The sequence below is a fragment of the Dipodomys spectabilis genome, unplaced genomic scaffold (genome assembly GCF_019054845.1).
Source record: "Dipodomys spectabilis isolate Male_0828 unplaced genomic scaffold, ASM1905484v1 ptg000549l, whole genome shotgun sequence".
NCBI classification, from domain to species: domain Eukaryota; kingdom Metazoa; phylum Chordata; class Mammalia; order Rodentia; family Heteromyidae; genus Dipodomys; species Dipodomys spectabilis.
Genome location: NW_024871226.1, coordinates 149,965 through 170,323, shown reverse-complemented (window position 1 = coordinate 170,323; position 20,359 = coordinate 149,965). Strand labels below are relative to the sequence as shown.

Here is a 20,359-nt window from a genome sequence, read left to right as displayed (position 1 = left end):
GAAGTAGAGCTGTGTCTCAAGTGGTAGAGTGCTAGTCTTGAGCAAAAAAGCTCAGGGACAGCACCCAAGCCCTGAGTTCAAACCCTAGTACTGGCTCACACACAAAAAGGTCTCTTTAAATTTTCAGATAATGTGAAATCTTAATATACATTAAACATTTTAAATAGTACCTTTGTTTTATTTTGATGAATAAGCTTTGGGAATGAAGATTAAGTTAAACACTTAAGTATTCATAACAAGATAATGCCTTAATTATGTTATTTTGTTTTATTGTTATTTTTTGCCGTGTTGTTCTCTCAGTTCCTGATACAAAGGCTGTAGCTGAAGCACAATCTTCTGCTTCTGGAGAGACCCAGCGGCTGGTGCAAACTCCGAAGAAAACCATGGCAACACCAGCAACAGGGTCAACAAGGAAATCTGGTAGAATTAAAAAACCTAAATCTATTCCAGTTCCTAAGAAGGGGAGCTCTGTTAAAACTACCACTTCAAAGAAAACCAAGGTTAGTCATATACCTTGCTAATTTATATTTCTCTGCCATGCTTTATTATTTATTACATAGAGTTTAGAAATTTATTAAGAATATACTGAGGTCTTTTTTGCAATACACTTTTATTGTAAAGGTGTTAAACTAAAGCCACACACATATTTTTTATTAATAATTTTGAGTACTTGGAATCTTTTTTTTTTTTTTTTGTCATTCGTGGGCTTCTGAACTCTGGGCCTGGGCGCTGTCCCTCAGCTCTTCAGCTCAAGGCTAGCGCTCTACCACTTGAGCACAGCACTACTTCTGGCTTTTTCTGCTCATGTGGTGCTGAGGAATCGAACCCAGGGTCTCATACATGCAAGGCAAGCACTCTACCACTGAGCAACCTTCCCAGCCCCAAAAGGTTTAATTCTCATGTAATTGGTGGAAAAGAGAGTAACTGGCAAAAAAGAAAATACTGAAGAAATAATTTATCAAAATTGCCCATATTTCATAAGTGATAGAAATATAATAACAAAATATTCAACTAGGCCTGGGAAGGTGGCTCAGTGGTAGAGCTCTTGCCTTGCATGCCTGAGGCCCTGGATTTGATTCCTCAGCACCACATAAGCAAAAAGAAAAAAGCCGGAAGTGGTGCTGTGGCTGAAGTGGTAGAGCGCTAGCCTTGAGCTGAAGAGCTGAGGGACAGCGCCCAGGCCCAGAGTTCAGGCCCCACGACCGGACCCAAAAAAAAAAGAAAAAAGAAATTTATAGACTTTTCTTTAGCAGTGTGAAAAAAATTTATTGCATGGAAGGAACCTCAGAAAACTAAGTTCTATATAGTGAACTATTTTGACTAAGGCGTAATGAGTTGAACTAGATCAGAGAATCTTGGCTTCTTGATCGCTTCCTGCACATTTGAGGAACTCTGAAAAGTACTGCAGTTCATGATACACAGAAGATTTCCAACCTGAGGACTTCTGATAACTAGTTTTGTGAACCAGTGTTGGCTATAATTTTGAGCATAATGTAAACTCATGTTCTTTGTTTTTAACAGGAAAAATTTATTCCTGTATTATGTTCCACATCTTCAGCTTCTCTGCGTTCTCTGACCAGAGGCCGTGGCAGTTCTAAGGATGCTAGTTCTGGACCATCTAAAATAGTGATGTCTACAGGTAATTTAGTATTTTTACAGGTTGTAAAATTCCCTTATATTCTGTATTGTTTTCAGTATCTGGAAATAATTCTTGGGAATAAGAGGTAAAAAGGTGATAATAGTGAATATTTCCTTAAGCGTTTTCACATTAAAGCATTTTATAAGTCATCATGACTGTTCAATTTGATAATAAGGAAAAATGTATGTTTAAATATGTAAAGTCAGTTGAAAATTCAGTGTCTTAAAATATGTTAAGATCTATAACATTTATGTTGTTAGTGAATTGATTCTCAATTTCTTTTTATTTTGCCACTGTATAGTGTGTATTTTTTGTTGTTGTTTTGCTGGTCCTGAGGCTAGAATTCAGGGCCTGGACTCTGTCCTTGGACATTTTTGCTCAAGGCTAGTGCTCTGCCACTTGAGCCACAGTTTCACTTCTGTATTTTTGATGCTTAATTGGAAATAGGAGTCTCATGAAATTTCATGCCTGGGCTAGTTTTGAGCCACGATCCTTAGATTTCAGCTTCCTGTGTAGCTAGGATTACAGACTATGAGCCACAGGCGCCTGGCTATTGTCTGTATTTCTACAGCTACTTCAAAGTTTTAAAATTTTCATTTGAGCCGGGCACCAGTGGCTCATACCTGTAATCCTGGCTACTCAGGAAGCTGAGATCTGAGGATCGAGGTTCAAAGCCAACCCGGACAGGAAAAGTCCATGAGACTCTCACCTCCAATAAAACACCAGAAAACTGGAAGTGGCACTGTGGTTCAAGTGGTAGAGTGTTAGCCTTAAGCTGAAGAGCTCAGGGACAGTGCCCAGGCCTTGAGATCAAGCCACACAACTGACCCCCACAAAAAATTCATTTGAAAATACTTTCTCTTGACAGATCCTTTCCTTGCCTGTCAGGTGTTGTGACTTTGACTGTTCTTTGCTATGTAAAGAATGTGAAAGAAGACAGACCCAGTCAAGTCAATTCCTCTTATCTCCTATGCATATTTCCTTATTCCTTTCCTGTTTTTAAAGAACATGTTCTAGGGCTTCCTGTCCTAGGTCCTTAATTATTTTCCCTCTACTCTTCTAATTCCTTGGACTTTTCCTTTTTTTGGTCTTTCATGGGATTTGAACTCTGGGCTTGGGCGCTGTCCCTGAGTCTTCAGTTCCAGGCTAGCACTCTACCAATTGAACCACAGCACCAACCACTTCTGGTTTTCAGGTGGTTAATTGAAAATAAGAATCTCATGGACTTTCCTGCCTGGACTGGCTTTGAACTGCGATCCTCAGATCTCAGCCTTCTGAGTAGCTAGGATTACAGGCGTGAGCCACCAGTGCCCACATTTCCTTGGACTTTTTTCTTCAACATTTTTCTTTCTTGACTAAAATATAATTACATTGTTTATTTTTTTTAAAGAGAGATCACCTTAAAAAGTATTACTTTAGCATACCTTAGTTTACAGTTTATTTCTGACTTTCAGTCCATTATTAGGAGAGATTAGTTAAATAAATACAGGCTGACCATATGTAAACTGAAAATCTGAAATCTGAAATGGCTTAAAATTTAAAACTTCTTGAGCGCTTAGTGTGATACCACAAGTGACAAACCCTTGACTTCATGTGGTGGGTTGCAGTCAAAACACAGGTGCCAAAAACATCGTAAAAATAGTGTCTGTACATAATTTATTTCTCACATATGAGATATAAAAGAGTTTTGTGTGTAATTTATTTCCCATATATGAAATATAAGAGTTTGTGTTTAGACCTAACTCTTATCCCCAAGATATTCTCATTGTGTAATCTGAAGCACTTCTAGTCCCAGGCATTTCAGATAAGACATAATCAATCTATATAAGAGAGAAGAGATAAAACATTGGAATTCTTAGCAGGCATTGTGTGGCTCACACCTGTAATCCTAACTACTCTGAAGGCTGGAGTTGTGAGGATCATGGTATGAAGTCAGCCCAGCCCAGGGAGGAAAGTCAAAGAGATTCTTATCTCCAATTCAGCACCAAAACAGGAGAAAGTTGAGCTGTGGCTCAAATGGTAGAATGCTAACCTTGAGTTAAAAAGCTCAGGGGCAGTACCTTGGCAACGAGTTTAAGCCCTAGGATGGGCACAGACAAAACATTGAAATTCTTATTCAGCTTTGCTTGTGTTTGAGAGGATGTATCTGTGACGTCAGTAACTCTGGTTTGAGTTTTAATCACCACTGCATTTCTATTTCCTATATTGCTACAAAGTTGCATTACCATGTGTTTCAATGTAGTAAAACAGATTAATGGGTTTTTACAATAATAAATACAGTCTATGTATGAAAGTTTGCAGTCAAAATTAATGAGGTAAAAATAATGTGCCTCTTGATTTAGTTTTGATAATGGTTGGTATACCTGCATGTTTTTTTGTTTGTTTTTTGGCCACATAGGGCTTGAACTCAGGGCCTTAGCACTGTCCCTGAACTTTTTCAATCAAGGCTAGCACTCTACCAATTTGAGCCACACCACTTCTAGTTTTCTGGTGGTTAATTGGAGATAAGAGCCTCTTGGACTTTCCTGCCCGAGGCTGACTTTGAACTATGATTCTCGGATCTCAGCCTCCTGAGTAGCTAGAATTACAAATGTGAGCCACTAGTGCATAGCTTACCTGCATGTTTTTACAGTGTATATTGATGTATATTTATTGATTCTGATAAATAAAAATGATTAATTTGAGATTATAATTGAATTCTGTATTAGACTTTTATTAAGGAATTTTAGTTTTCCAGTGAACCTTGCCGTATATAGAATGGATATTTTTATAGTCTTTTGTTGTTATTGTTGTTGTTTGTGGTGCCAGAATTCAGGGCCTGAGTGCTGTCCCTGAGGATTTTTGCTCCAGGCTAGTGCTTTGCCACTTTGAGCCACAGCTCCACTTCTGGTTTTCTGGTTGCTAATTGGAGATAAAGAGTCTTATGGACCTTCTTGCCTTGGCTGGCTTTGAACCAGATCTCGGCCCTCTGAGTAGCTAGGATTACAGGTGTGAGCTGCTGGCACCAGGCTTTATTTTTATATTCTTAATAAATATGCATGATTAGAACTTAGTATGGAATATACTTTAAATATTTGGTTATTTTAGAAAATACAACTGAAGTACAATATGGTGATTTAAAAGAAATTGTCTGAAAAAGGAATATATCAAGATGACCAGTTTCACAAGGAAATTAATGTTGTTTACAATTAAATAAGAAATATATTCATCTCTCTTTGTACCATGTTACATAGTATAAAAATATATGAAGAATATTCCTAAACCTTATATGCTACAGTTTTTATATAATTTGAACAAAACTCTAAAATATTGAAGACATATTTTGACTTTTTCATTGAATATTTAATATATGTATTCAAATATGCTGATAAATTTGCCTACATATTTTTAGGTAGCAGAAGAAACACTACTATTAACCATACTTAGTTTTTCCTTAAATGGAGTGACAAATGGGATATAGTAATTGTGTACTATGTTCGCAAAGCTTCTTTTAATTAATCTCATTTATTGTTGTTGTGTCGATGAACACATTTTTCCTCAAGTCTGTGTCTATATAAACAAACATGGAAACACTGGCCCTCACCTGGATCCAAAGAAAATCCAGAATCTTCCTGATCACTTTGGCCCAGGCCCTGTGAATGTGATACTTCGTAGGACTGTGCAGTCCTTCGTGGATTGTGCCTTTGAGGCAAAGACTGTTTTTGGATTTCTCAAGCCAGATAATCGTGGAGGAGAAGTGATAACTGGTATAGTAATCTAATCCTTTACTTAATTTTGTTTCCAAAGTTGATTTTCAAATTAGGCAAGGTAGGATTTTATGACATGTAGACTATAATATTTATATTCTATTAATGTGCTATAATCTTTATTACACTTTTGTAATGAGATATGTACAATAGTTACAGAATGTTTATAGACCTAGCACTGTTTTGGGAACTTTACTTGCCAAATAGACAAATGATGTTAGAGTGATTATTAATATCACTCTAATGAGGTATGGAATTTTCTTTTTATGTATTTGTACCTCAGTAATTGTACATTTTACATTTATATAGCAAACAGATTGCTCTATAAGAAGTTTTAAATATAAATATAACTCAAGAACTCATTGAAAGATAAGATGCAACTTGTGATTTCTGTGATTCTGTTATTAGACACTACAACATTTGTGCCAGTAGAATGTTTGGAATAGAAGAAAATGTTTTTATCAAAGGATTTCTATTCTGTTTACTTTCTAAATATTTTAAAGTAAGACTTTTTTTAACCAGAGCAAGCTCTGGTTAAAAATGTGTTTGAATGAGAGAAACATTTTAGTGTAAGATTATTCCTTTATTAATTATAAAAAACATGAATTATACATTTCCTAATATGAGGCAATTTTTGTTACTATGTTTTATTTCTCTCTCTGTGAGATATTGACATCTCTTCTGCCCCAACAGCCTCCTTTGATGGAGAAAATCATGCCATCCAGCTCCCTCCAGTAAATAGTGCATCATTTGCTCTTCGCTTTCTTGAGACTTTGTGTCACAGCCTGGAGTGTGATAACCTTTTGAGTAGCCAGCCTTTTAGCTCTTTTAAGGGTAATATTCATAGCCCTATAAAGCAAGATAAACCAGGTGAGACAAAAATAAAGATTTTTATGCTATGCTTCTATTTTATATTTTATACGTGAGGATCTTATACAGCAGAGTTTCTCTTTCTATCCTTTTCTAAAGTAAGCATTTTTGCCAAATGTGTAATATGTAGTTAGAAAGTAATTTCTTGATGTGTTAATGGACTTGAGAATTAAAGCATAGGGTTATTTTGGCTTTTTTAAAATGATTATTCACAGTTACACATTTTCTATTATATTGAAGTATGGCTTTAAAGATATTAGCCTTATACCTGTTTTCTCTTACATGTGGAAGCTTGATCTAAAATACAAACATGCATGATAACATATACATGGCTCTCTGCACATACACAAAACTGACTAAAGGATGGTATATTTAGGGGAGGAGTCCAAGGTGTAACTCCTCTGAACACCTAATGTACTGTTTATCAATTTTGACAGAGACACAGAGGGGGAGCACATGAATGAAGGGAAGAAGGATGAGCTAGTACAGTCATTATATTCAATGTACGTTTTGTAGAAAATGAGAGTACGGATTTTTAGGATAAAACACTCAGCTTAGGTGGCTCATACCTGTAATTCTACCTATTGAGGAGGCTGAGATCTGAGGATCACTTTCCTAGCCCAGGCAGGAAAAACTGTGAGACACTTCTCTCCAATTGAACAACCAGAAAACCAGAAGTGGTGCTATGGCTCAAAGTGGTAGAGTGCTAGCCTTGAGGGAAAATGGTCAGGCCCTCAGTTCAAGCCCTATGACCAACAAAACCACCTCAGGAACTTTTGTCAAATGCCTTGTTTGCATATTTTAGCAATTGTCAATTTTAGGACATGTCAGTGAAGTAGAAAATATATAGAGAAAATTCATTGTTTACAAAGTAAGCACAGCTGAACAGTGAAATCTTGGTTGAAAAAATTAGCCATTACTATTACTCTAGAAAAACCCCTAATGTGTCAGTGCCACTTTCTATCTGCTATTCCCCTTAGATCCTTGTGAGGATAACTCCTGTCCTGACTTCTAGTATCATCTTTGTTTTGCCTGTTTATGAGCTTAGTGCAAATGGAATCATCACAGTATTTCTTTGTGGCTAGCCCTCTTCACTTATGTTAAGATTTGTTATGTATTACGTATTAAGATTTGTTATGTAATAGAACATTTCATTTTCACTGTTGTATAATATTCTATTATGTAAATATGCCTTTATTATTGTTTGTATACATTTAGGTACTTTCTGTTTGGTGTGATTATGAATAGCATTATGGTGAACTTTTTAGTACATGTGTCTTGATGAAATATGTATGTCTTTGTATCATGTTTCTATTTAGGAGTAGAATTACTAAGTCCTAGGAAATGCATAGGTTCAGCATTAGTAGTTACCATTAAAGCAGTTTTTCTCAGTGGTTGCTTCAGTTTACTGTCCAGCTGACTGGTTTGCTACCAAGAATAGGTTCTCTGGTGACATTTTTTTATTGTGCAAAATTATAATGCTTGCCTACTGATGCCAGTGTTCTTTGCGTATCTGTTTTTTTTTTCAGTATATTGAATATTATGTATAAAATATCCATAGATGTTCTAGATTTCTACCTGTTTCTTTTCCCTTTTAGACAGAAAGATACAGGGGCTAACTCCAGTCAGAGACTCAGCTTGTTTGGGACTGAAGCTTGTTTGATGGTAGTTTATTGGTAGAGTGATTGGATAGCATATACAAGGCCCAAGCTTGGTTCTTGGCATTGTCAAAAAGAAAGAAAAATAAGGAAAAGGGAAGAAAATAATTCTGTTTGGTTCTTCTCCAGGAAAACCTAGCAATTCTGTAGTTCCTAAGCCCTGAAAGACTATAGGACATTATGCCTTTATTTTTAGAGATTTGCAACTCAGATTGTCAGCCTTCTTCTTCATTCACAAAATTGAGACAGGCATGGTGATATGTACCTATGATCTCAGTACTCAGGAGGCTGAGGCAGGAGGATCATGAGGTCAAGGACAATCTGAGCTATATAATGTGTTCAGGCCAACTCAAGCCACATAGTGGGATAGCGAGACTGTCTCAAAACAACAAAAAAGGGCTAGAGGTTGCACAGTACAGCATCTTCCTAGCAATGCAAAGCCCTGAGTTCAAACTCCAGAAGAACTTAGAAAATAGGGGTGAGGATATGATTCAGGTGGTAGAAAGCTTTCCTAGCAAGCTCAAAGCTCTGAATTTAAACTTCATTACTACCAAAAAAAAGTTCATGTTGAGTCATAAACTATTGAGTATTTGAGTTAGTCCTTTTCCTTGGGTGAGTCTTTATTTCCTGAGCTACAGGAGAGTTTTGGAGATTCCAGTTCTTTTTAAGAGCTTTCAGCCTTACTCATTTTTGCATATAGTCCTAGAACCAGCAAAGGTCCCATAGGGGAAAGCCCCTCAAGATTTTTATTTTCAATTTGTCACTACCTGTGTGACTCAGCTAAATCTATTCTTTTCTTTTTTTGGTTGGTTGTAGGGCTTGAACTCAGGGTCTGGGCACTGTCCCTGAACCACTTTGGGCTCAAGGTTAACACTTTACTACTTGAGCTACAATGCCACTTCGATTTTTTTTTTTGTCAGTTATGGGGTTTGAACTCTGGGCCTGGGCACTGTCCCTCAGCTCTCCAGCTCAAGGCAAGCAGTCTACCACTTGAGCCACAGTGCTACTTCTAGTTTTCTGGTGGTTTATTGGAAATGAGAGTCTCACAGACTTTCCTACCGGGCTGGCTTTGAACAGATCTCAGCCTCCTGAGTAGCTAGGATTACAGGTATGAGCCACTGGCACCTGGCTTCCTTTTTTTTTTTTTTTTTTTTTTTTTTGAGTGGTTAATTGGAGATAAAGAGTTTCATGGGGACTTTTCTGCCCTGTCTGACTTTGAACTGCAATCCTTAGATCTCAACCTCCTGAGTTGTTAGGATTACAGGCATGAGCCACCAGTGCCTGGCTAAATCATTTCCTGATTTATTTTTGCCTCCACAGAACCCTCTGTTTGGGTCAAATCCTATTTTTAGCTCACTAACATGGATCAGGAATATAATTCATGGGAAAAAGTGATGGAAATACTTAAGTTTAGCCTAGAATAGTTCTTCCCTTTCTGGAATTTAATTTTATTAATTTATTTAGAAGTACATTTGATTGATAAGTAAGCAGTAGACTCATTGTAAGAGTAGCCTTAGATGGAATCACCTAGAAAATAGAGTATCTACTTTTCCATATCTCATATTAACTCCTCTTGATCTTGGGAGCAGTTTTTTCAGGTCTTTTTTTTTTCTTTTTTCTTTTTTTTGTCAGTTGTGGGGCTTGAATTTAGGGCCTGGGCGTTGTCCATGAGCCTCTTTGTGCTCAAGGCTAGCTAGCACTCTACCACTTGAGCCACAGCACCACTTCCAGTTTTTGAGTGCTTAATTGGAGATGAGAGTCTTACAGAGACTTTTCTGCCTGGGCTGGCTTTGAGTCATGATCTTCAGATCTCAGCCTCCTGAGTAGCTAGGATTATAGGCTTGAGCCACCGGTGACCAGCTTGTCAGGTCTTTTTATGAGTTACCTCACTATCATCTTCCTTAGGTATTTAGAGAGATCAGATGAACCCAGAATAAATAAAGTGTAGGCATATTCCTCTTGGAAATACATTGAATTATTTCAGTAGAAATATGTAATAGGATGCTGTAAACACATGCTTATGAATAATTGAATTACTGCCATTGTTGATAAAGTTATAGTATGCAAACAGTTGAGAAACATTTCATACTGATACAAAAATGTTTGAATATAGTAATATAGTAATTACCATATATAGAATATAGTAATTAGAACACATTTTTTAAAAACAGTGACCGAGGAACCAAGTGAAACTCAGAGAATGAAACGACCTCAGGAACCAATACATTTTGAAGCTGCCCCTCATAAGCTGCCCAAATTAATGATACATCCCTCTAAAGGTAAATAGCATCTACATGCTCCAGGATTGGGAGAGGAAGTTCTTTTGCTACCACTTATGAATGCTTTGAGATGATGTTCTTGGAGGTAAGGAAGTATATTTTCCCAAGTGAGTTTGGCAGTTAGGCTGTAACTTTTACAGCTCAAGTACTGCCCTACCTTTAGAAGTATATACCATCATTTCTCCCAAGATAAAAAGAAATGTAATAACCTTTTTCCATTCAGCCTTACTTGCTAAAAACTGATAATGGAGTTTTATCATTACTTTTATTCAGTGAAACTGTTCATTGCTCCAGTAGTAAGCAAGTGTTAGGAACCAACATTATGATCATGTTATAATAAGTAGTTTTGAAGAATTAAACTCCTAAGTACCAGTGCTTCTGTACCCCATTTGGTACTGGGGATTAGACTGAGTTTTGTGCATGCTAGGAAAGTGCTTCACCACCTGAACCATGCCCTTAGCCCAGAAAAAATGCTTTTATGGGATATTAACATCGTTGGTGACAAGACTGGCAAGAACTTTGAAATTAACATGAGAAATTCAGGTGATAACATGAATCGATTTGGGTTTCAAAACAGAATCCATTACTATATGATGAAGATGGGATGGTTATGTGCTTTGTGCTAGAAGTTTGTGGTTCAGGAGTTGGAGGCATGGCTTATGTGGTATAGTGCCTGCCTGCCAAGCACAAGGTCAAACCCCAGCCCAACAAAAAAACAATAGTTCATAGTTGATTCCGTATAGCATGGATTAAGTAAATCATTTCTAGAAACGAGATTTTTTTTGTCTGTTTAATAGTATTTGAGCAGTAGTTGTGTTGAAAATAGCCTCCTTTTATCTATTTCTCTATAGAAAAATTGTTGCTTGAAGGACCTGATATGCTCCTAGAGGAAAAAACTCTTGAAGATCCCAAGAATCCACCACTAAGTGTAGGAGATTGTTTGAGTTCTGTCTGTGAAATTCTGCCAGCTACCTCAAGTTTACCTTCAGAGGAGAAGAAATCACCTACCAAGAGCAGTTACTTTGACTCTCCATTTCAAATGCAGAGCAAAAGTGAAGGTATATTCAAATATAGTGATCATCAGGCAATGTATTTTTTCTCGAAGTTTCTACATTCAGTAGCATCTCCTGAGAATGTATTATATTGGAGAAAGTGCCAAAATTATGGAGGCCAAATTCTTCCATTCACAACATTGCCAGAGCTAAGCCATTATGGCTATTGAAATACTCATGTCATCACAGTTATCTCTGGAGATTTGAATCATCAACTATATTTCTGATAGAGATTTCTCAGATTAGTAATTTTCTAGCAATTGCAGTTTGTCATTTGTTTGAGTACTGTTAGATCTTTGAAACCACTAGTGACTCCAAAGCCTAGAAAGACATATTCTCTTTCCTTTTTTTGTTTTCTTGATACCTTTCCTATCTATAGCCTGTATACCTCCTGTGCCAGAACAGAGCTCTGGCATCCTGTTTCTGAAGCTGGATCTTTTTCCCATTCTCCAGATTCTCTGCCATTCACTGTCAGACACCGGTGCCCAGTAGCCTGGGTAAACAAAGCAGCATCTTGTTGACATTTGGAAAAATCTGAAACAACCATCATGTTCAAAGATGATTATTCCTCTTGCCCTTTTAAAGGTTAAGTGTATAGGAAAGAGAGGGTAGAAATAAGTGGGCTTTTTTCTTTCTAGCATCTAAGCTAGATTGAGTAATGAATGAAGTAGAAACCAAGTAACTCTCTTCTTTTTATTATTGATGCTATCTCTGGACAACCTCACTGTGAGCATACTGTGACACATTTATTATTGTCACTTCTGTCTTTCTTATTCCTTTAAAGATTGTCTCTGACTTTAGTTATTCTATATGTGGTGGACCAGTAGTCTTTTTTTCAATTGTTGTTATAGAGTTGAAATACAGAGGGGTTATAGTTACATGAATCAGGTAATGAGAATGCATACAATTTTTTAGTTTTAATATTTTCAAAATATTTGAAGAAAGGCCTTAATAAAAAAATTCTGAAAGATTTTTTTTTGGTCAGTCATGGGGCTTGAAATCTGAGCCAGGGCGCTGTTCCTGAACTCTTCAGCTCAAGGCAAGCCCTCTACCACTTGAGCCACAGCGCCACTTCTGGTTTTCTGGTGTTTATTGGAGATAAGACTTTCCTGCTGGGCTGGCAGATCTCAGCCTCCTGAGTAGCTAGGATTATAGGCATGAGCCACTGGTGCCCAGCTAAAAGATTATTTTTAATGTTGAATATCTTATTTCCAAATGTATGGTTAATTTTATCATGTTAAAGTATCCTATATTTGAGTTTAAAAATGTTGCTTCTGATCTTCTTAGGACTGGAAACTTAATAGTAACAACATTATTAGTAATTCACTTAGTGGTTATAGAATTTATCATCATCTTCATTACTGTATGACATTATATGCCAGTCATATAGTATTTTATATAGCCTCATTTATATAACATTCTAAGAATTCCATGAGATGAAGGTTGCTGATAAACATTTTTAGGTTAAAAAAATCCCAGAAGTCATTTGGGTAAGGTTTCCAAACTAGAAATCAACTGGGCCAATCCTTGAATCCACTCTGGCTCCAAGACCATACTCTTTTATATACATACATTATATACATACATATACACACACACATATATCAATGAGATGTACAAAGTGTTATGTCGAAAAATGAACTTTACAACTTTGGTGGGGTGGGAGGTGGGGGTGGTGGTGGTAGGGGGGTGTGGGGATGGGGGGATGGAGAGGGGAAGGGATGGTATGGAGAAACAAAGGAGGAGCAACAATGCTTGATAAGAAATGTCCTCACTATCTTGCCCATGTAATTGTAACCCCTCTGCACGGTATGTTCACAATTTAAAAAAAAAGTTATTTCCAAAAAAAAATTGTAAAGATACTGTACAGAAGGGTTAGAGTACATGAGTAAGGTAATGAGTACATTTCCTATCAAACATTGTTACCCCCTCCTTTCTTTCAAGGCCATACTCTTAACTACTATGCTACTACATTTCTAGAGAACAAGGGAACATTTCATTTTGAAATTGTCTAGCAATGTCACTATTGTTATTTTCTTTAAGGTACTACAACTGTTATTTAAAACTGAGTTTTCTTCTGGTAACTAGTGATGCTCATACAACTTCCTGTTGTACTTTGCCCCATTATTTGAATGACAAAAATTTCTAACCTTTATTGCAGCTTTCTCTGATTTTTTTTTTTTTTTTTTTTTTTTTTTTGTCGGTTGTGGGGCTTGAATTCTGGGCCTGAGCGCTGTCCCTCAGCTCTTCAGCTCAAGGTGAGCGCTCTACGGCTTGAGCCACAGCACCACTTCCAGTTTTCTGGTGGTTTATTGGAGATAAGAGTTTCATGGACTTTCCTGCCCAGGCTGGCTTTGAACCCGATCCTCAGATCTCAGCCTCCTGAGTAGCTAGGATTACAGGCATGAGCCACTGGTGCCCTGCTTCTCTGATTTTTTTGAAGATACAGACCTACCTAAATTATTTTTCCATATAGGCTAAAACAAGAAATACTTGTTTTATTTTTTAATATAACAGTCTTATTCAAGAAATCAGACCTTTTCATGTATTTTATCTGTAGTAATCTAAAAACTAGTTACATGTTAGTCAAAACATGAGTATACCAGATTCTGCTGACAGAAACTACAAACACCACATAAATAAAAGGTAATCTAGCCAGGCACCAGTGGGTTATACCTGAATTCCTAAGCTACTTTAGGAGGCTGACATCTGAGGACTGGGGCTTAAAGCTTGCATGGGTAGGAACGTCTGTAAAGCTCTTTTCTCCAAGTAAGTAACAAAAATCCATAAGTGGAAGCCGAGTGGTTGTTCACACCTGTAATTCTAGCTACTCAGGAGGCTGAGATCTGAGGATCGTGTTTCAAAGCCAGCCCTGGCAGGAAAGTCTGTGAGACTCTTATCTCCAATAAACCACTAGAAAACCAGAATACTGTAGCTCAAGTGGTAGAGCTTTCACCTTGAGCTGAAGAGCACAGGGACAGTGCCCAAGCCCAGAGTTCAAGCCCCACGACTGACAATAAACAACAACAACAAAACAAAAACAAAAACAATCCATAAGTGGAATTGTAGCTCAAGTGCTAGAGTACTAGCCTTGAGTCTAAAAGCTATGGGGGACTGCATAGGTAACTTAGAAATATGATTAATCTTCCTAATGTCTTTTTTGTTTATACCAGTCCTGGGGCTTGACCTCAGGGCCTGGGCACTGTCCCTGAGCTTCTTTTAAGCTCAAGGCTAGTATTCTACCACTTGAGTCATAGCACCACTTGGATGTTGAATTGAAGGAGATAACTGTTCTGTCTCGACTGCCAAAAGGGCTAGAACATTCATTAAAATAGAGTAATGGATTAGGTTAGTTGACCCTACGTAATTTAATCCATGTAACATCATATGTTATACTTGACTGAGGCCCAAGAGATCTTGTATTCCTGCATCTATTTTATTTATGATCTTAATAGCTTTTTTATTGTCTGTCATGGGGCTTGAATTCTGGGCCTGGGTGCTATCCCTCAGCTCTTCAGCTTAAGTCAAGTGCTCTAACACTTGAGCCACAGCACCACTTCTAGTTTTCTGGTGGTTTATTGGAGACAAGAGTTTCGCAGACTTTCCTGCCCAGGCTGACTTTGAACCATGATCCTCAGATCTCAGCCTCCTGAGTAGCTAGGATTACAGATGTGAGTCACTCGTGCCAGCCTGGCTCTTAAAAGCTTTTTAAGGTGCATTCTGCTGTTTGGGGTAGATCAAATGGGATGTGATGATCATTTTTACCTTAGTTGATACAGTCCAGCAAAATTTGTATGCTATTTTTTTCTCTGATAAGAGGGTAGGATATATTTTAGTATAAAGATTTTATTTCACAATAAGTTGTGATGTTGTAAAGACATGAAATCCAGAGTTACACATAATAAAAATATTTATTTTATCTTCTTTGTTCTTTATATATTCCACAAGTAAATACTCAAAATGCTCCTGAATGTTCATAGCCCAAATTATGGGAAAGAAAATCTAAGTAACACACAAATAGAACAAACTTGTTTTAACTCTTCTTGGTTAGAGAAACTAACCTTTCTCATAAACTATAAAAATCCCTTAAATTATCATCACATATTAACTTTAAGAGTTGAGCACCCTGAGTTTGTTAGAACAAAGAACTTTTAGAACAATTTAGTGAAGAACATAGATAAAACCTTGTGAAGTATGAGCCCCTAAATTGTTTCATGTTTCAGATATTTATTGATTAATGAACTTTTAATCAGAACATCTGTTGGAATTAAACTAAAATAGACATAAAGTGAAATCCCCTTTCTGTAAAAGTAATTTGAGCTAATAAAAACTAAATATTAAATTTACTTCTGATCTAGCTAATAAAAATATAACTTTAAAGTTTAGCTTAAAAAATAAGAAAAATTTAGCCAGACGCCGGTGGCTCACGCCTGTAATCCTAGCTACTCAGGAGGCTGAGATCTGAGGACCATGGTTCAAAGCCAGCCCGGGCAGGAAAGTTCGTGAGACTCTTATCTCCAATAAACCGCTAGAAAACCGGAAGTGGTGCTGTGGCTCAAGCGGTAGAGCGCTCACCTTGAGCTGAAGAGCACAAGGACAGTGCCCAAGCCCAGAGTTCAAGCCCCATGACAAAAAAAATTTAAAAGTTCAGATTAATGTTTAAACCATGAGATATAGTAATCTAAGGAGTAAATATAATGCTAAGAATGTCCATATTGAATACATTGGAGAGATTTGGTAAAAGAAGTAATCAATCCCTTGTTTGCCCAACATGCTCAAGGCTCTGGATTCTATCCCCAGCAAGACCCACAAAAAAGTGATTCAGTTTAGGCAATTATAAACATGTAACTTTGGGAAAATTCCATATATTTAGTAAAATAAAACTAATTTAGATAGAAATTGAGAGTAGGAGAAGCTGGGCACTGGTGGCCCATGCTGTAATCCAAGCTACTCAGGAGGCTGAGATCCGAGGGAGGTTCGAACCCAGTCTGGGCAAGAAAGTCCGTGAGACTCTTTATCTCCAATAAACACTGGAAGTGGCACTGTGGCTCAACTGATAGAGCCTTAGCCTTGAGCTAAAGAGCTGAGAGACAGTGCCCAAGCCCATAGTTCAAGCCCTCGACTGACGAGAGAGAGAGAGAGAGAGAGAGAGAGAGAGACAGAGAGACAGAGAGACAGAGAGACAGAGAGACAGAGAGACAGACAGAGACAGAGAGAGGGGGGGAATTCATTGCAACATTTGGAGTAGGAGATTGCTGAACCAACTTTAATCTAAGTAACAAATCTCTTTCTGTTCTTATCTGTGGCCCAAGAAGCCTTGTGTTGTTGCATCTGTTTTCATGATCTTTAAAGCTTTCAGATGTCCTCTGAAGCTGCTGTTTTGGGAAAGTCCCATGAGGGTATTCTTAGATCGCCAATCATCTTTATTTAAGCTTTCACTAGATTTTATAGTTAGAGTCTTAAATCCTTTCTTGAGTACTTAAGGTTCCAGGAATGAGACCACTACTCACTCCCAACCTTAACATCTCTTCTTTCAGAATAATGATCAGGTTAAGTATGATTTGTTTTTTTTCCCCTCCTCATTGAAGATCCAAGTTATATAGCTGTACCTGACCCCAGTGTCCTGAAACAAGGCTTCTCTAAGGACCCTTCAACCTGGTCTGTGGATGAAGTGATACGGTTTATGAAACATACAGATCCTCACATATCAGGCCCCCTCGCCGACCTCTTCAGGCAACATGTAATGTATCTTTTGATCCAGTTTTCCTGCTGCCTTAATGCCTTTGAATGACCTGTCTTCAAGCCTTTCAGTTGGATACTGACTTGTGTGCTTAGTGAGGTTTTTCCTCAATGGTTTTTCCATTGTCAAGAAAGGTTATTTTGCCAAAGGTCCTTAAATGGTAGGTTAATGGTCTACTCGTTAAATGTATATCCGAGTGCCTGTAATACTAAACAGTGTCAAGTTCTCAAGAGATGTGTTTCAGTCTACCATTGTGAGGCTGCCAGCCCTTTCCTGTTTGCCCCTCCAATATCACCCCTACCTGTTTCCTGCTTGCCCTAGGATCAGTACTTGGAGGAGAAGACCTTGTTGGGCTACCCAGTGAATTTATGTAAGGTTAATTGTAACTTTATTTTAAAACAGGGATTCATAGCCGGGTGCCGGTGGCTCACGCCTGTAATCCTAGCTACTCAGGAGGCTGAGATCTGAGGATCGAGGTTCAAAGCCAGCCCGGGCAGGAAATTCTGTGAAACTCTTATCTCCAATGAATCCCCAGAAAACCAGAAGTGGAGCTGTGGCTCAAGTGGTAGAGCACTTGCCTTGAACTGAAGAGCTCAGGGACAGCGCCCAGGCCCACCAGAGATCAAGCCCCACGACCAACCAAAAAAAAAACCAAAAAACAAAAAACAAAATCCAGGGAATCAAGATTCCAGTAACATAAATTGATTTATAAAAGTAATAGAACTTTAGGAGGATGTCATTAAATAAGTAATATTTCCCTAATGTTTTCTGACATTAGTGATCTATTATATAATATGTCCTTTTTAATATTGTTTGAAAATTAGTAACTAGCTTAGATAACTAATTGTTTCAGCATAAAGATAACCTTGTAGACTATGTTTAGAGTTTGCATTAATGTTGACATATTCTTGGTTGTTCTTAGAAAGTTAATATTATCTGAAATTTACTTCTACCGTTCATAGCATTTGACCCACTGTCATAGATAGTGTAATATTTTATTTAACCCATGGTGTTTAAAATCAGATAATTTGATACATAGGATACTTATTGAAGATAATGGGTTAAACTTCCTTTTTCTTAAGATTTGAAATTTCCAAATTACCAGATGATGCTCCACTATACACGTTATATTTTCATGAAAAAATACATATTCAGAGAATATGTATCTGAAAAGTACAACTTCTCTCTCTTTTACACATTCTTATATATGTAACTTTTGAAGCATAATTAATATGGGAACATTAATTATGATAGTTTTCTTCTCTCTGTAGGAAATTGATGGCGATGCTCTGCTTCTACTGAAGAGTGATATGATGATGAAATATATGGGGTTGAAGCTGGGACCAGCATTAAAACTATGTTACTACATTGAAAAACTTAAAGAAGGAAAATACAACTGAAAAACGCACAAATTTAGTTTAAACATAATTCTCAGGTGTTCTGAAAACATTTTAATTTAGAAACATTTGTCTTCTCTTAGAAGATTTTATTTCATGGAATATTACTATAAAATGTATTATCAGATTTTTAGAACTACATTTTACGTGTTTATAAAATGTTTAAGAGCTTTGGGAGGTTACTCAACCGATACAATGACTTCCTAAGAATTACAAGGCACATAGTTGAAACTCGAATACTTTTAAAAAATAAATACAATAAAAACCATTTAACATGTTAGCACTACAATACTTAAATTGGCAATGCATTTGTCTTTTTACTATTTTTATGGTATAGTTTACAAATATACTTACATGTAGTAAACAGAATAAAAGTCTTTGATTCTAGTTAATCTTTAAAGCCAAAACAGCTAAATCCCAAAGGGGAAAAAAGCTTTTATGAATAATCTGTAAGAGTTTTTATCAGAAGAGAATGTAAAGATGCACCTATTAGCTCTAAAATATTTTTATTTTACAGTGTTCCGCTAGTTTCCTGAAAGAGATAGCCATCTGCATTAGTTTTCTTTCTGTTATTGCGGCCCTTGGGATTTTATTTGCTCATATTTAAAGGAAAAAAACAAGCTTATATGAGCTTTCATAGACTATTCTTAATCAATTTTTGATCATTTTAAAAAATTATACAATAGAATGGTCACTTTGTGAAGAAAAAGTTTACACTACAAGAATGGTTTGAATGGATCTGGATTTAAGTTTTTCAATAAAATACCTACTTAAAACTTCCTATATTTTTGCTAAGCGTGGACATGAGGTATCAGTTTCTCACAGTCTTGGTAACAAGATGCCTGTGTCCAAATATTTTAAAGCTATATATGTTTGATTGTGTTTATTCTTCATATGGATACTTTACCATATCATATTATTCTCTACCTGTATGGATACACACATGAGTGTTTTCTTCTTGAATTTAATATGGCACTTTGCACTGCTACATGATGAACTATCATGTAATTAGAAGCGTTTATTCTGTAAAAAATATATATGTATTACCCATACCTCAGTTTATTCTTCAGGTGATAAGAAACAATCCAATCAGCTTCCTTACAGGGACAGTCTCTTTCCTATGCAATAGTTCTAGTTAATTTGCTTATTTCTGAGCCATTTATTCTTCCATGTTTTGAAAGATACATTAGTTCTGACTTACAGCTCCAGGTTTTATGAATTAGAACTTTTAAGAGGAAATGGTGCTATATGTCTATTGGCATTACTTTATATAACTTTGGTGTAATGTTTATAAGCTATGAGATTTTTCTAAATACCAATAAAATGTTCATTAGGGCAAGAATGTATAGTTTCTTTTCAGAAAACCAAGTAAATTTTAGTCAAGGATGCAATTACTTAAAGCATCACTTCATCTATGTTATTCTTTGTAAGAGTAGATTCTTACTTAAATTTGATCTTCTTTCAAATTGTTTGTATGAAGATGCTGTGCCCAGTTGAACAATCCTCAGGTATTTGTATAAATACTATGTTTTGAAATTTCCATATTTTAAAATATTATAATAAAGTTAACTGCAGCAATTAATGCCAAAGTCTCAGAGTGTGTGTGTGTGTGTGTGTGTGTGTGTGTGTGTGTGTGTGTGTGTGTGTGTGTGTGTGTGTGTGTGTGTGTGTGTGTGTGTGTGTGTGTGTGTGTAGTGGCACTTGGGATTGAAATCAGGGCCTTGAGCTTGCAAGGTAAATACTCTTTTTTACTTGAGCCATACCCTGAGCCACTTTTTGCCTTGGATTATTTTCCAGATGGGGGTCTGGCTTTATTCTCTGACTGGCCTGGGCTGTGATCCTCCTATTTGTGTTTCCCTGAGTCTCTGGGGATGACAGGTATGCTTTTCATGGCCATTGATTAATTGGAGTCTCCTGAATCTTCATGGTTCAAGCTTTTGTGCCTTGAACCATGATTCTCCCAAATCTGGCTCCCATC

General features: G+C 36.9%; 1 protein-coding gene across 3 annotated transcripts in view; it reads left to right on the top strand.

Moving 5' to 3' along the window:
• Scml2 (Scm polycomb group protein like 2) overlaps window positions 1-19,963 on the top strand; it is a 47,910-nt gene extending 27,947 nt beyond the window's left edge. For 2 of the 3 annotated variants that reach the window (XM_042670406.1, XM_042670405.1), the window contains 8 exons: window positions 301-500; window positions 1,522-1,639; window positions 5,182-5,385; window positions 6,079-6,255; window positions 10,085-10,192; window positions 11,044-11,250; window positions 16,833-16,984; window positions 18,256-19,963. In XM_042670406.1, the coding sequence (XP_042526340.1) occupies window positions 301-500; window positions 1,522-1,639; window positions 5,182-5,385; window positions 6,079-6,255; window positions 10,085-10,192; window positions 11,044-11,250; window positions 16,833-16,984; window positions 18,256-18,384 (1,295 nt within the window). In that variant the 3' untranslated portion in view covers window positions 18,385-19,963. The remainder of the gene's footprint in view (window positions 1-300; window positions 501-1,521; window positions 1,640-5,181; window positions 5,386-6,078; window positions 6,256-10,084; window positions 10,193-11,043; window positions 11,251-16,832; window positions 16,985-18,255) is intronic. The other variant, XM_042670407.1, reaches the window with a different exon arrangement.
• Window positions 19,964-20,359: the final 396 nt, after the last annotated feature.